The sequence below is a fragment of the Lepidochelys kempii genome, chromosome 4, assembly GCF_965140265.1.
Source record: "Lepidochelys kempii isolate rLepKem1 chromosome 4, rLepKem1.hap2, whole genome shotgun sequence".
In the NCBI taxonomy this organism is placed as follows: Eukaryota; Metazoa; Chordata; order Testudines; family Cheloniidae; genus Lepidochelys; species Lepidochelys kempii.
Genome location: NC_133259.1, coordinates 55,699,790 through 55,715,196, shown reverse-complemented (window position 1 = coordinate 55,715,196; position 15,407 = coordinate 55,699,790). Strand labels below are relative to the sequence as shown.

The window sequence follows — 15,407 nt, the reverse complement described above, 5'->3', positions numbered from 1 at the left end:
CAGTTATCTTTATTCAGAATTCCTGCTGATCTGCCTTGTGGCTATGTTAAGTTTTATGACATTGTGGGGTACAGGAAGGAGCTATGAAATATATTTTCTCTCCAATATTGAGTTGTCTTTATTAGCTTTACATTTGGTAGTCCAATTAAAGAAGAAGTGTGAAACACACCTTAAAAAAAATTAAGATCAGCGTAGTTACTTCTCAGAGGTTCTCAGAATCTTCTGTAGTTGGCTGCTGGTTTCTGTGGGAATTACCAAACCAGTTGAGCTAGAGTCCTGGCATGAAACCAAATGAAAAACACAGTTATTTTCACTGTAAACATGACTATAAAGCAGTAATATTTTTCTCAGATTCGTTTTGATGGTATAACGGAAGAAAATGAAATTGAAACACACTTTTTGTGATATTGTCATGGAAGAAAACGAAAAATAAACACAAAAATACATGGAGAGAAAAATCAGAGGATTTATATCTTGGTTAAATGGGCTGTCAGTTTAGCAAAGCTGCTAGATTTTTGTGGGAACTACCAAACCAGTTCAGTTAGCATTCTGGCATGATCCCAGATGAAAATATAGTTTCTGCTTCTGCACACATGAAAGACGCATAAAATTCTTGTTCTTAGACTCATTGTGCTAATGGAAATAAAACATGGAGCTTGAAAAACATAAATGAATAATAAAAATAAGCAGTGATATTTGATCCTTTTTTATTCCTTCAGGCCTATTTTTAACATTTTTCAGTGATGCATGTCACTGTTAACTCATTATCAAGTATTTTGCTGAACGTGGACATCCTAGCTCTGCTCTTGGGATACATTTGGTTGCAAAAAGTGCTAGTTCAGCTTTGGCTTGCTAAAATAACTTAATAGTCATAGTGATCCCACCTCTATGTGCAGTACTGTACATATAACTGCATTCAATAAGGAGCAAATCAATTTTCACTTACTTTACAGTAAGTTTAATAAGCTTGTGAACATTGCCAGTTTGAAACTCATTGTTTATTGGGAGTGGGGAAAAGAGTAAGTATATTTACCAAAGCGTAAGATCAGCTGCTGCTTTATAGGGGCTCCTACTGGATACCAAATTATTTCATTCAGAGGCACATAGGGAACGAAGTTCAAAGAGAGGCTGTGTGCCACCAGTAGGCATGCCTCTGTGAGTAAAACGAGTAGGGTTTATTCTAATGGATGTCCTCTAGCTGGCTGACAAAAGTGCTAAAGGTGCTGCTGCTCTTTGGTGCCTGCTACAAAGTTAGCCACAGAACATTATTTTTCCATTTAATGTACCTCATGTTTTATATTATTTTTATGTTATTTGATCAGGTCTGGGATTGTTAGACTAGCGGATGGGATTCATGGAACATTTAATCATCACAGTTCTAAACTAGGCAGTGGCATTTTATTTTTATTTGCACTGGTTGTGTGTAGTTTAATAAAGTTTTGGATCAGTTGCATATGTATACCTTTTCAAAAAGAAATTAGAAAATGTATTATGGTTAAGATTTAAAAAAAAGAAAAAGAAGCAAGTAGTAACACTAAAATGGAGCAATAACTATAATCTGTTAAACAGTACTGTAGAGCTGCTTGAAATGTAGGAGTAGGAGCATCTTTTATGGTAAAGTGAAGATATGGTAAATTAAGAGAGAATATGAATATTTTTCAGAATAGAAAAATCACTGATACGGTGAATTAAACACTAGTGAGCAATACATAAATAAGGCTATTTTTAGAAAACTTGTCTCCCATTTTACTTTTTTCCATTTTTTTCTTCATAAATGTTTGATCAGATTATTACAATTACTTTTGAAAAATCTAATTTGGTGATAGTCCCAGACTGACATACTAATGTCACCACATCCGTAGAGGGACATTACTAGTGTACTAAAGGATTTACTGCTCCAGTTGTACTTCCACTCAGAGGCATTGGGCCTAAATGATTTGACTAAGTTTTTGCACTTCATAAAGTTTCCCAATCTATTATACATGTGGCTGCTTGAATAATTGAATTCTAAATTATGACAGGCAGCTTTTGATTAATACTGATACATAGTTAGTTACATTTTTTTCCTTTTATAAAAATTTCCCTCTGGTTTGCACACCTGTGGGCGTCTCATGGTTATGTTAACACTGCAGTTTCTGCATAACATCCCTAAGATTGCAGCTCTGGTAGGCATATACATGTGATTGCAGCAAGGTACACCCATGCTAGCTTTAATCTAGATGCAGTGGTGCGGGCTCCAGTGCGTGCTGTACAAGCCTGTCCAGAACCCTGGGTACGTACTTATGTTGCTAATCTGTGCTGCCGTGTCTTCACTGCTGTTTTAACGTGCTGAAAGCTACTGCGGGTTTGCCTAGCCAAGCTGCAGCTGCACGTCCGATTTGCTGTGTAGACAGACCTACAGAGAAATAAGTAAGGACTAAAAGTACAAAGATATTCTACAGAAAAAAACAATGGGATGCAACTTTTTTATGGAGCAGAGTACATGGATGTTTTGCAATGGTCACATGAATGGAGCTGAACATGCACTTGCTATCGGGTATAGTGCTCACTGTTGAACTTGTGACTAATCCTATTGACTTCAATAAAACTACTCTCAGGACTAGATCTAACAGTAGGGTTGGGCCCAGTTTCTTGAAGGCCTTGCATTTTATATTATTTTATTACCATAGTGCCTAGGAGGCACAGTCATCATGACCCAGGCCCCCATTGTGCTAGGCACTGTGCAAACACAAAACATAAAGATGATCTGTGCCCCAAAGAGCTTGCAATCTAAATACAAGATGAGCGACAACAGATGGTTACAGACAGACAGGTGAGTACAAAAAAATAAATAGTATTGGTCAGCATGATAGTGGTCTAAGCATACCAGCAGCCTGTTTTTGTAGCCATCATGGAAAAAGAGTTTTAAGGAGGTTTTTGAGGAGAATAATGAAGTGGCTTTGTAGATGTTTATGGAGAACTCCTTTCAAGTATGAGGGACAGCATGGAAGAAAGCACAAAAGTTCTTGTTTTGAAAATTTAACAAATGAGTGATATAGGCTGGCATCATGGGTTGATCGGAAGCAGGAATCAATATATTGATAGTGAATAAGAGATGATAGTTAAGGTAGGGATAGGCACAGAAGAGTCTTGAAAGTGAATGTTACAACACAAACATCTTACGTTTGATGTGATAAAGAAGGGGTAGCCAGTGGAAGGAGGCAATGACAGAGGTAACATGCTTAAAGCAGTGGGCTAGGATAATGATCTTAGTAGCAGCATTTTTAATGGCTCTGCAGGGTGAGATTGCATTTGTCAAGGCCAGAGAAAAGGTGTGAGATGGTGAGAACTTAGAGAAGAGTTTTAGCTCTGTGGATGGGTAAGAAAAGTTGTATCTTAGGGATGTTATGTGGAAAGAATTGCCAATATTTAGTCAGATCCTATTCATTTTGATCTTCTTATTCCTTTGTTTCAGTTTTCTATCTTCATCACATATTCTGTTTTAAAATAATGTGTACAGTATCTCAATGCAGTCCATCCTGATGTTAAGGGAAGTGTATTGGAGTGTTTTCAGCTACAAATGCAGTGCCTTTGACAGTCTTTCAATTGTCAGTTTATTATGGTGGTTTGTTTTTTGTTGTGTTTACCTGGAGACAGAGTTCTTTGGCCTATGTCAGACAGGAGGTCAGACACTAGATTATCATAATGGTCCCTTTGGCCCTGAAATCTATGAACCTCTATCTCCAAGTCCTATAGCAGGCAAAGAGATTGAATTCACTGTAGTGTAGGGCTAAACATTGGCCTGTACTGTCCCTTCCCATCTTAAAGCCTATGAGAGTGAGCGAAGTTGCTCTTAATTGATCCCTAGTCATGTCAGGGTAGCACTTTTGCACCTCCCCCCCAAATAAACTGTGGGCTCATCTCCCTAATTTGGGAAATATCCTAGATTCTAAGGCAGTGGTGGGCAACCTGCGGCCAGCGGGCTGCATGCGGCCCATTAGGGTAATCTGATTGCGGGCTGTGAGATGTTTTGCTGACGTTGGCCGTCCGTTGACGTGGCCCCCCACAGCTCCCAGAGGTTGCGGTTCACTGTTCCCGGCCAATGGGAGCTGCAGGGACTTTTGTAATCGGCTCACTCCTGGGCATCTAGGGACCAGTTGGATGTTTCAGGCTGACATACTAACCTCCAGATATGAAGTAGGATGCATGGGTTGTGGAGTCCAACGCAACACCACATATGGAAATTGTGGCTTTTAAAAAATAAATGTTTGGCCCAGATGTGCCAGGACCCCCCCCCTCCCTTTTCCTCCCCCCACCAGACCATCATGGAATTTTGGAGGTTTGAGGAATGTTCCTACAAAAGGTAGGAATGATGGGGAAAGACTCCCACTTAAGTTTGTAAAATAACTTTTTTTCAGGTCTGGGCTTTTATCAAAATAAAATGTTCTGATCGACCAGAAACAAACAAACAAAAAAAGCAAATTTCATTTTGTGGGAAATTTCCAGGTTTTTTTTTTTTTTGTTCCACTGCCTTGAGAATTCAGAAGAGATGCTTTCCTGCTGCTCATGTGGGGAAAAGGTGCTTTTTATGCTCTTTCACCTCTCCCTACTTCTTGGATATCTACACAGTAATGGCATTTCGTCTTTAATACAGAAGCTGTTGACAGAATCAATTCATGATCCACTGCAAGTTGGGAGATTCATCTAAGTTCTCCCTTGAGAGCCACCCCCCACCCCAATATTGAACTTATTGATTTAACAGACCTTTTAACAGGAATCACAGTCTATACAATGTAATATGTTGACATAATCTGGATCCTTTATTCCCTATGCTTAGATAATGCGGTAATATATGCTCTGGAAATTCCTAAGGTAGAAGTTTGATTAATTTTACTTCACTCTGAGCCAAATCCTGTACCCTGTGAAAGTCCAAGTAATGAAGAAAATGAGGTTTCTGCAGCAGATGGAGGGAGAAAGGAATCTCCCTCTCTTACCCTGCAGTGAACCACCAGCAGAGCTATTCTGCAGTCTTGCAGCTGGTGGAGCTTTGTGGTAGTTGTTCCCCTGTGCAAGGGAAGGGGAAATGTAGCTGATTGTTCCTCATATTTACAGAACTGTCAGCCTCTTTACATTATGTAAATGGAGAATACGGAGCACTGCTCTCTGCAACCTGCATCCTTTCATAGTGGAAACATGTTGCTGTTGCTATCTTCCGACTGAGAATATGTACCAGAGGAGAGTAGGAAGGACAGGATTTGCTGTTTAAAAATGAAATTTCAGTATGGTCAAGGTCACTCTAATAAAGCAGTACTATAACTGAAATATGTAAAAATTGGCTTAACGGCAGGAAGTGGGGAGAAGTGAATTAACAGCAGAGAGAGAGAAGTTTTACACTTCTCAGTCTCAGGATTTTTTGTTTAACTGGCTATATATGGTCATAGTGTAATTTCAAAAGTAGCCAGAAGAGAAGACTGAGTCGTGAGATGAGACAGTACTAGGGTCGAAAAAAAGAATTACAATGACAAAGTGGTTTGACTAGATTATACTAATAGGTTGATAAGTGACTTGTGATCAGTGTAGAGAAATGGAAAATAATAAGATTAGGGGCCAGAAATAATTATCTTGATTACCAAATGCAATATGAGACTAGAGACCATGAAGAAAAAATGTATGGGTGATAGATGATTAAGATAAAAACCTACAAAAGAAATCAAAACCATTTTTACGTTTCATGTAAATTGAAAAAGGTAACTAGGAAACCGGGTATATTTACAGAAGCATGAACAATAAATTAGCAGACATTATTATTTTACTATTGAAATGCTACAACAGGGAACAACAAAAACGATTCATGGTTGTAAGAGAATTATTATAAAGTAAGAGAGGTAAGCCTTACTTGATTTTTGTTAATTTATTTGCATTGGGGGGGGAGGGGAAGGGGTGTGTCTTCGAAGAACATTTTAGCGATAGAGATGACATTTAGGTTTATTGGTATATCCTGGATTTAAGTGGGTAGGAATCTGCTTATATATTTTTCTCCTGGCCCATGTTCCGTTGTTGACTGTGTTCTGAAATCATCATGCTTGCTATTGGGTAAAAATGGTTTCCATATTATTTTTATATTTTAAAGAACTGAAATGATCTTTGTTATGCCTCCATCAAGTAAAGGTTGTATCAGATTTCTGTTATTGTCTTGTTCTTCTTTTCAGCCCGAAAGTCCAAAAAGTTGGGAAAATTGAAAGGGATGCATGAGGAACAGCAACAACAGCAACAGCCGCCACCCCAAAGCCCAGAGGAAGGGACTACATATATTGCTCCAGTAAAAGAGCCATCTGTAAACACAGCACTCGTTCCTCACCTGTCTGCTATTTCACCAGCACTTGCTCCTTCACCCACTACGGTCCTTGAAAGCATTGAGCCTGAAATAGTGTATGCAGGATATGATAATTCAAAACCAGATACAGCAGAGCACCTGCTTTCCACTTTAAACCGCCTTGCTGGCAAGCAGATGGTTCAGGTGGTGAAGTGGGCAAAGATACTTCCAGGTAGGAATGTATTTTATTGTATGTGTTTTCTTTTGAAAATAGGATTTGTGGCTTAATATGCCATTTGCCCAACAGGTCTAGGTAAAATTAATCTTCTTTCATACATTTTAAAGATAGATAATATGATATTTTTGCAGGGGAGGAGGTGATAAATATTGTATCGCATCATTAATGTAATGACTGTTTCTTGTGTTTCTGATTGCAAATTAAAACTTTAAAGTCTTGTTGGTATTAGTAATAACCACCTAAATAAAATAAATGTTGGGTTGCTAGAACTAAGTTCTGCTTGGGACTGTATTGTTTAAAATGTGCAGACTAAGAATAGGTTTCAGTGCTATAATTGTTTCATTGAATATTTTGGAGAAATATAAACTGTTAGGGAAAGGTGAGCTTTTTTTCCAGTTTGAGCTTAAGGTGCTTCATATTACATTGCACCTGAATGTTGATTGTAGTTTGTGATTAATCATTTTGTTTTTCAGGATTTAGAAACTTGCCTCTCGAGGACCAAATTACTCTAATCCAGTACTCATGGATGTGTCTATCATCATTTGCCTTGAGCTGGAGATCATACAAACATACAAACAGCCAATTCCTCTATTTTGCTCCAGACCTGGTCTTCAATGAGTAAGTATCTATTAATTGGCCTTTTCAAAGTAAGATGGATAGAGTTCAGATATTGTAATATTTTTAAATATATACAAGGATTATGAAAAATTCTGCTAATCCCAATTTGAAATTAGATACAGAAAGTTGAGCAAGTGAAAACTTTCAACAAAGCTATATTACCTTCCTTCCAATTATTATATTATATTATTATTATTATTATATTCCTTCCAATTTTCTTTGTGTATGCAAGTGCATGTAGAAATGTTCCCAAAACAAGGATGTTATGTTGGCTTTGAAATATGACTGATATATAACCCAGATTAATAGAAAACAGTCTCTTTTGGTATCTACTATAGCTTGAAAGAATATCTAATTTCCAGAAAATGTGAATGTTTAAATTGCAAGTTTTTCTAAGCAGATTCAGATAATGGTTCTTTTGTTAACAGTATACAGCTGCTCAATGTGTTTTCATGACCATCATAATTGCCCTTCTTTGCAGTCATGAAAGAAGTCAAAATGTTTTTCTATAACGAAACATTCCTAGGTGTATGATGCAAAAAAAAAAACAAAAAAACACTGAAGGAATTATTCCTTCCAAGCATGTGTATTCCTTCCTATTTTAAGTTAATATTTTAGTGCTGTTTACTTGCTGAATTAGTGATGTAATTTGTGTTTGTTTATTCAGAATGGTAGGGTCAGGAAATAAAAATAACCAGTCAAATTGGGATAGCATCACATGTTCATTCCAGAAGAGAGCTCTTTCTAAAAGTATGAAAGAGGAACAACCAATAGAACAGGAGGAGTGATGAGGGAAAAAAAAACAGGAAAAGAATGGACAAAAAATAGAAGCTTCCAACTCAGTTCACTAAACCATTCTGAACCATTTATCTTGGAGAGTGTGCTGCAAAATGTTATTGGTGTATTTCTGCATATGCCACTGTGCAGACAATTAACATTTTATGTACTTATTAATTATTGCTCTGTTTTGGCATCATCAGCCTGATCCAAAGCCCATTAAAGTCAATGAGAGTCTTTCCATTTACTTCAAAAGGCTTTGGACCCAGTCCCATAATGGTAAACGTTGTCAAAACAGGTTTGACTAAGGAGAAGGCGTTAGTCAATGAGAATGTGGTTAGAAATGTATTTTCAGCCTGTGTGCTGAAGAAATTGAATAGGGAATTCAAAACTTATATTAGTAGAAATGAATCCCACCTGCAAACAAAAATGTACTTGCATTTTACAGTGGGAAGTAATAGTAAAATTAGCATCAAACTCTAGCAGTTGCTCAAAAGTATGGATTGGATGAATGGTTTATAAGGTGGATAGAAAGCTGGCTATATCATTGGGCTCAACAGGTAGTGATCAATAACTCGATATCTAGTTGGCAGTCGGTATTAAGCAGAGTGCCCCAGGGGGTCAGTTCTGGGACCAGTTTTGTTCAACATCTTCATTAATTATCTGAATGATGGGATGGATTGCACACACAGCAAGTTCACGGATGACACTAAGCTGGGGGGAGAAGTAGATATGCTGGAGGGTAGGGATAGGGTCCCTAGTGACCTAGACAAATTGGAGGTTTGGGCCAAAAAGAAAACTGATGAGGTTCAACAAGGACAAGTGCAGAATCCTGCACTTAGAATGGAAGAATCCATGCACTGCTACAGGCTGGGGACCGACTGGCTAAGTGGCAGTCCTTGCACAAGAAATGAAGAAATAATATAATACCCAGCTCTAATATAGCCCTTTTCATCAGTAGATCTCTAAGTGCTTTACAAAACTATCATTGTCCCCATTTTACAGAAGGGAAACTTAGGCACAGGGCAGTGAAGTGACTTTCCCAAGGTCACCGAGCCCTATCTCTGGGAATGGAATCCAGGTTTGTTGACTACCAAGATCGTGCTCTGTCCAGTAGGACACACAGCTAGGCGGGTCCTTAGACGTTGACCTATCCTGCATTGGGGGGGGACGGGACACTTTGTTTTGATGAACAATTAATAACAAATAATTAAATGAATATAACTGAATAAAAAGGAGGTGGTGTCAATCCCAGAAAGTGTATAAGATGCATGAGTTAGTGAGGAACAAGGTATAGGATTATATACACACAAATGCATTTTTGTTCGATATAAGGTAAAATAACTAATATAATAAATTTATTGTTAGTTTTTAACAAATTGTTTTCTTTGACATTCAGCATATTATCTTTTCACTTTTTTCTTAAATACTGTGAGCAAAAGGAAGTTCTACATCTAAAAATGTTGGAAATGATGTGATATGGTGACTGTTTTCTGTGACTCATTTCTTATTACTCTGATGGCTGGCTTACAAGAAATGATTAGTCAATGAGAATCTCCGTTATTTATCTGTTAAGTACATCCTTTAATCATGAAAAATATATTCCACAAGCCCCTCCATGCCTATATTTGATTTGATTTCCATGTTAGGGTTACGCAGGACTAGAAATATTTGCCCACCTTCATCTGCCTCTGGTGCATGCCTGAATAAATGCACCATTTGTCTTTATGAATTATGCACATATTCCACCTCTTTGACTGTGCTTAGAGAACAAGATGTAAGCCGAGTGATAAAATGAAGATAAAATGCTTTTCAACTATGTCTCTTAATGTATTGTGGAAATTCCTAAAAACGTTAAAATTGGTATTAATTAAACCAATGCTATATATTTTGTTCATGTGTGTGCATATATACTACATGTACACTGCTTGAATGTGTATATTACACAGCACAGGGGTCACCATTAAAAGTGAATATTTATAGAACATTACTTCATCAGAATTATTTTCCACTGTAAATCTAGTGAAAGATTGTGCTATATGTGGTACAGCTTAGTGGTTACTATTGGTAAATGTTGACTTAAATGGAAATCATTGTATTTGTAATATGTAGAGAGAATAAATGATGCGTGCGGTGCAGTATCAGTAGCATGCCTTTCAGCTGGCCATAGTACTTACGAGTAGTGAAGCTATTATGATGCATTTTCCCACCATAGACGAGAGGTCACATTTTCAAAAGCACCCAAGTGACTTAGGGGCTAGATCCACAAAGGGAGTCAGCCTGACGCTGCTGAGCTGCTTGGCACCCTAGCTCACGGTATGCCCCAGCAGCATTCTTGAAATATGCATTCCACCCCCTATCTCACCTGCAGGGCCCAATCTGGTAGCCATTCTGAGAGCACACCTACTCGGGGCAGAGGGGAACATCTCCAATAAATAAATAAAAATTATTTCTAGTGAGTAGTAATCCCTTTAGTCTTTGGCTTCAGACAGTATATCACACTGTTAGCCATTGTTCTGAGTGGTTGTGAAATATTTTTGCATTATATAAATTTAACTCTTGTCCATATAAAAAACAATACATTCATTTCCATAAACAAAGCTCAGGCCTCAATCTAAAGCAGAACACTAAATTTCAATAAACTATAACTTAATTTTGTATAGCATCCTTTGTACTAAACGCTTTGTGGCTCCCACAATTGCAAAGTGAAGTAAGAGAGGAATTAGAAGCATTTTTCAGATGAGATTTGAAAATGGATAGTGAGCAGATGAAGTGGAGTGATGCAGAAAAGCTTGTTTCAGATTTCAGGAGCTGCCAAGGTAGCTCTTGAACTAACAGTGACAAGATTATGTGACTGAGCAGAGGATTTGGCAATACTAAGGAACTTCAGAATTTTTAAATTAAAAGCTAGTAAATAGGAATTTAACTGTAGCTATGATTTTATTTTAAATCTGAATTTTATTAATTTTACATATTTTCTTAGTAAACAGAACATACATTGTCTTTTTATTACGTCCCTAACATCCTCTCACAGAATACTCGTGGAACCTGAGACCATTAGGATTAGTGTTGCATAACATGCTGTAAGAATACAACTACCTCTGTGTGACCTTTAGATGTTGAAGCCTATAATTCTTCCTGGTATTCTGATTTCTATAGTAACAGTAAGGAGGATAAATGCAACTAAATAAGACGCATATTTAAGAGCGCCAGAGATGTTTTGACTATACATATTTTGGAGGACAAAAGATGATTCCTTAGATTTTGAATGTCTATCAAAGTGTTTAAACAATTACTATTCCATTCAGCATTTTGCATGGGGTTGAATATAACCCTGACAGTACTGATACTAGTCTAGATTTCAAGCTATTAATCCAATAGTGTCTAATTTTAGGACAATCTTGTAATCTTTTAAATCTAATAGTCATTAAGTCCCCTTTTCTTTCCTTTATTGTCTAGACACTTCTCGTTATCAGTTTGATAATATTCATACTTTGCTAATAAAAGGCTAAACCTGTGATCACTGATCTGTTAGAAAATCAGCAAGCATGTTTCTGTCCATATTTATGTGCTTGCATATATCTCCTGTCAAGAGAGGACTTGAGCTCATGAAATCTGAACCGTCGGTGCAATGAGAAGTGGGTGTGGACATCCACAGCTTTATCAGTGACATTTGTATACATGTTAATTCTTTACTTTCCTTAAAGATCAGTTCAGGCCACTTTCTGAGATGAAGTGAGCTGTAGCTCACGAAAGCTTATGCTCAAATAAATTTGTTAGTCTCTAAGGTGCCACAAGTACTCCTTTGCTTTCTGAGATAAGTGTATCAAAGCATTTAGTTTTGTATAGTGTACAAAAACCAGTGTCATTCTCATGGAGTACACAAAAAGGAAACCTGCAGATTTATATCTGATACTGCTATAAAAATGCAACAAGCAGCAGTTGCTCTGTAGGTTTTATTTCACTGGATGGTCTTCGAGAATAGTTATTGGTCAAGCAAAGCAAGGCCCTGCACTCAACTAGAAGACATTTCTGTGTTTGTCTTTCTGTTTGTCTGTAAATGCAGTAACTTTTGAATGCCACCGCCAGCATTTGGATTCCAAATTTCACAGAATGTTCTAGACATCAATGAGCAGAAAACCTTACTGATTTCAGGGGAAAAACCAGAAAGGGGAAAATGAGGGCACACATGGAGCCCTTGGCCTCTGGTTAGCAGAGCCAGCAGCTTCAACCAGGTCTGTAACTGCCTACAGATCAAAGAACTGGTGATGGCAGCCACAAGCACTTTCCAGCATAATAGTTATCAGATGATTCCCCCAGATCATCTTTGTCCATTTACCCAGTAGAGTTTAAAATGTTGACACATTAAATGACTTCTCTCCTAGGCAGAAAGAAAAGAAATAGGAATGGTGGCGGAAGAGGGGTATGCACAGAGCCCCGGCACGGCTTGAGTGAGGATTGAGGGGCTGCCATGGGGAGGAGGGAAAAGCAAGACCCTCTTTAAGGCAGCCCAAGGGTCTTTGTTCCGCTGCCTGCCCAGGCAAAACCTCCTTATCTTTGAGGCTGTTTGGAGTGATGGGGACTACTGAACAGGAGAGTGTAACCAGTACTTTTGCCACTTTGGGAGACTGTGTGTAGTTGTGTGATGGACATGTAAATGGATACAAAATGCTGTTTTACTGACTATATACCCTAGGGGAGCCAGTATGCATTGTGATGTTCAGGGGCACATTTCTATTATTATTGAATGTAGCACTGCAAAAGTAAAAGTTTGGATAAGAAGAAAATATTTGTGTAATTTTATTTTTAATGTGGAACCTTTACCATAGTAGAATATAAACTGAAGGGAAGATTAGTGCTTTCATGTCTTCTACTTCGATTCCCATTAACTGCATACTTAATTGTTACTTATGTCAGACATTTGATTTTATTAGTCATATGTATGCTTTTATTATCACAAATTTTTAGGTTTAAATAATTGGATTATTTTAATTATTTTAATGTGAATCCTAATGTGAGTTTTATCAGATTTAATATGCTTTAAAAATGGAAAGTGATGTGATGTTACATATAAATTGATGTGATCCTTAGCAGTTCTTAGCACTGTAGAACAAATATCTTTACCTTCTCCAGGGGGAAACTTAATGTATTATTAATATGGTGGTATAACCGTACTACATTGAAGACAGATTCATTTAAAATCAGGGGAATGTATTTTTTTTCCTATAGTCCATGGCTGATCGTGGCTTAAAGTCACAGCCCATGCTGGATGGATATGAAGGGGCTATGCTGCAACAAAGCCCAGGAATTTTAGCTGGCTGTTCCAGAAGACTTCCTGGGAGAGCACCTTCCATATGGAACTCCACTATTTTGGAAGAGGGTACAGCATTCCTTTCCACTCACAGAGACTGGTGCTGCTGGCAATGCTAGCCATGTGTAAAGTCTGGACACCTCAGTCCCACTCTGGCTGGCCCTTCCACTGCACCAGCAGTTGCTGACAGTGGGCTGTGCTTCCCCTCCTTTTCATAAAAACAGAAGCCTGAACGTGAAGGGGTCGTCCTGGGGCCGGTTTTGTTCAATATCTTCATAAATGATCTGGAGGATGGTGTAGATTGCACTCTCTCAGAAAATTTGCGGATGATACTAAACTGGGAGGAGTGGTAGATACGCTGGAGGGGAGGGATAGGATACAGAAGGACCTAGACAAATTGGAGGATTGGGCCAAAAGAAATCTGATGAGGTTCAATAAGGATAAGTGCAGGGTCCTGCACTTAGGACGAAAGAATCCAATGCACCACTACAGACTAGGGGCCGAATGGCTAGGCAGCAGTTCTGCGGAAAAGGACCTAGGGGTGACAGTGGATGAGAAGCTGGATATGAGTCAGCAGTGTGCCCTTGTTGCCAAGAAGGCCAATGGCATTTTGGGATGTATAAGTAGGGGCATAGCGAGCAGATCGAGGGACGTGATCGTTCCCCTCTATTCGACATTGGTGAGGCCTCATCTGGAGTACTGTGTCCAGTTTTGGGCCCCACACTACAAGAAGGATGTGGATAAATTGGAGAGAGTCCAGCGAAGGGCAACAAAAATGATTAGGGGTCTGGAACACATGACTTATGAGGAGAGGCTGAGGGAACTGGGATTGTTTAGTCTGCAGAAGAGAAGAATGAGGGGGGATTTGATAGCTGCTTTCAACTACCTGAAAGGGGGTTCCAAAGAGGATGGCTCTAGACTGTTCTCAATGGTAGCAGATGACAGAACGAGGAGTAATGGTCTCAAGTTGCAGTGGGGGAGGTTTAGATTGGATATTAGGAAAAACTTTTTCACTATGAGGGTGGTGAAACACTGGAATGCGTTACCTAGGGAGGTGGTAGAATCTCCTTCCTTAGAGGTTTTTAAGGTCAGGCTTGACAAAGCCCTGGCTGGGATGATTTAACTGGGAATTGGTCCTGCTTCGAGCAGGGGGTTGGACTAGATGACCTTCTGGGGTCCCTTCCAACCCTGATATTCTATGATTCTATTGTAAAAGTCATTATTTTAAAGCACTTATCTTCATTTTGCCCAAGCAATGTCCATTTCCATTAAAATAGTAGCAGAAAAGGCAACTGGCAGTCAGCAGCTGGAATTAACAAGCATTCTAACTCTTCAGCAGCTGCCTGCTACTCCTTTTTTATTTGCATAGAAACAGACATTTGATTGGTGAACACAATCCCATGCGCAAGTGGTTCAGAATAATAACTAGTTTAAGAATTTTACCTTCTTTTGAGCCAAGCAAGAGGTTGCTGATCTTATGTCTATTTCCTTGAAAACTAGAGGAGGAACAGCAGCCAGCAATTCATTTGGTAATTTCTGTTACAGGGTTAGGAGCTGAAATTCTTGTTTTCCAAAGAACTATAGGCTGCTGCCAGTTTCTCCGATAGGCATGTGGTTTCAGGGAGGGCACTTAACTGAGACCTTAAGGTAGCTGTGATTCGCTGTGAATGTGTGTTCTTGGGGCTCATTCTCCAGGTTTGTCAGAAGGGCTTTCTCGGGAGAGAACCCTAATTTTTAGAATTCACTCACTTAACTTCAAGTACAATGCCAAGCCTATTCATTTAGCTTAGAGGGCTTGTTGTTGTTTACTTTATTCACACAATCTGGGTATGAATTTATTCCTGGTAATAACAGTGTAATGGGCCAGATTTTTAAAAGCACACTTGCACTTTTGCATATATGAAGTTCAGGCACACCTAAAATTGGCTGTGCACTTTTCCCTGCACACCTTGGAAAATCTGGCCTTGTATTTAAGACCTTTGTGGGCTACTGGTTCAATTTATGTTTACATTTTTTGTAAATAGCACCTTGTTATCATTATAAGCACTGCATAGATTACCAAAGTTGTTATTTTAGAGTACTAGGAGAAAAGCATATATTACACTAATATGTTGCTTATACACATATACAAACAGAGTGTTTTGTAGATAAATAAGATATTGTCCCTGACC

At 38.5% G+C, this 15,407-nt stretch overlaps 1 protein-coding gene across 12 annotated transcripts in view; it reads left to right on the top strand.

Annotated features, from left to right (window-relative positions):
• NR3C2 (nuclear receptor subfamily 3 group C member 2) overlaps positions 1–15,407 on the top strand; it is a 280,863-nt gene that overhangs the window by 234,369 nt on the left and 31,087 nt on the right. For 11 of the 12 annotated variants that reach the window (XM_073341308.1, XM_073341312.1, XM_073341313.1 and 8 more), the window contains 2 exons: positions 6,189–6,524; positions 7,004–7,148. In XM_073341308.1, the coding sequence (XP_073197409.1) occupies positions 6,189–6,524; positions 7,004–7,148 (481 nt within the window). Of the gene's footprint in view, positions 1–6,188; positions 6,525–7,003; positions 7,153–15,407 lie in introns of those variants that run through there. The other variant, XM_073341317.1, reaches the window with a different exon arrangement.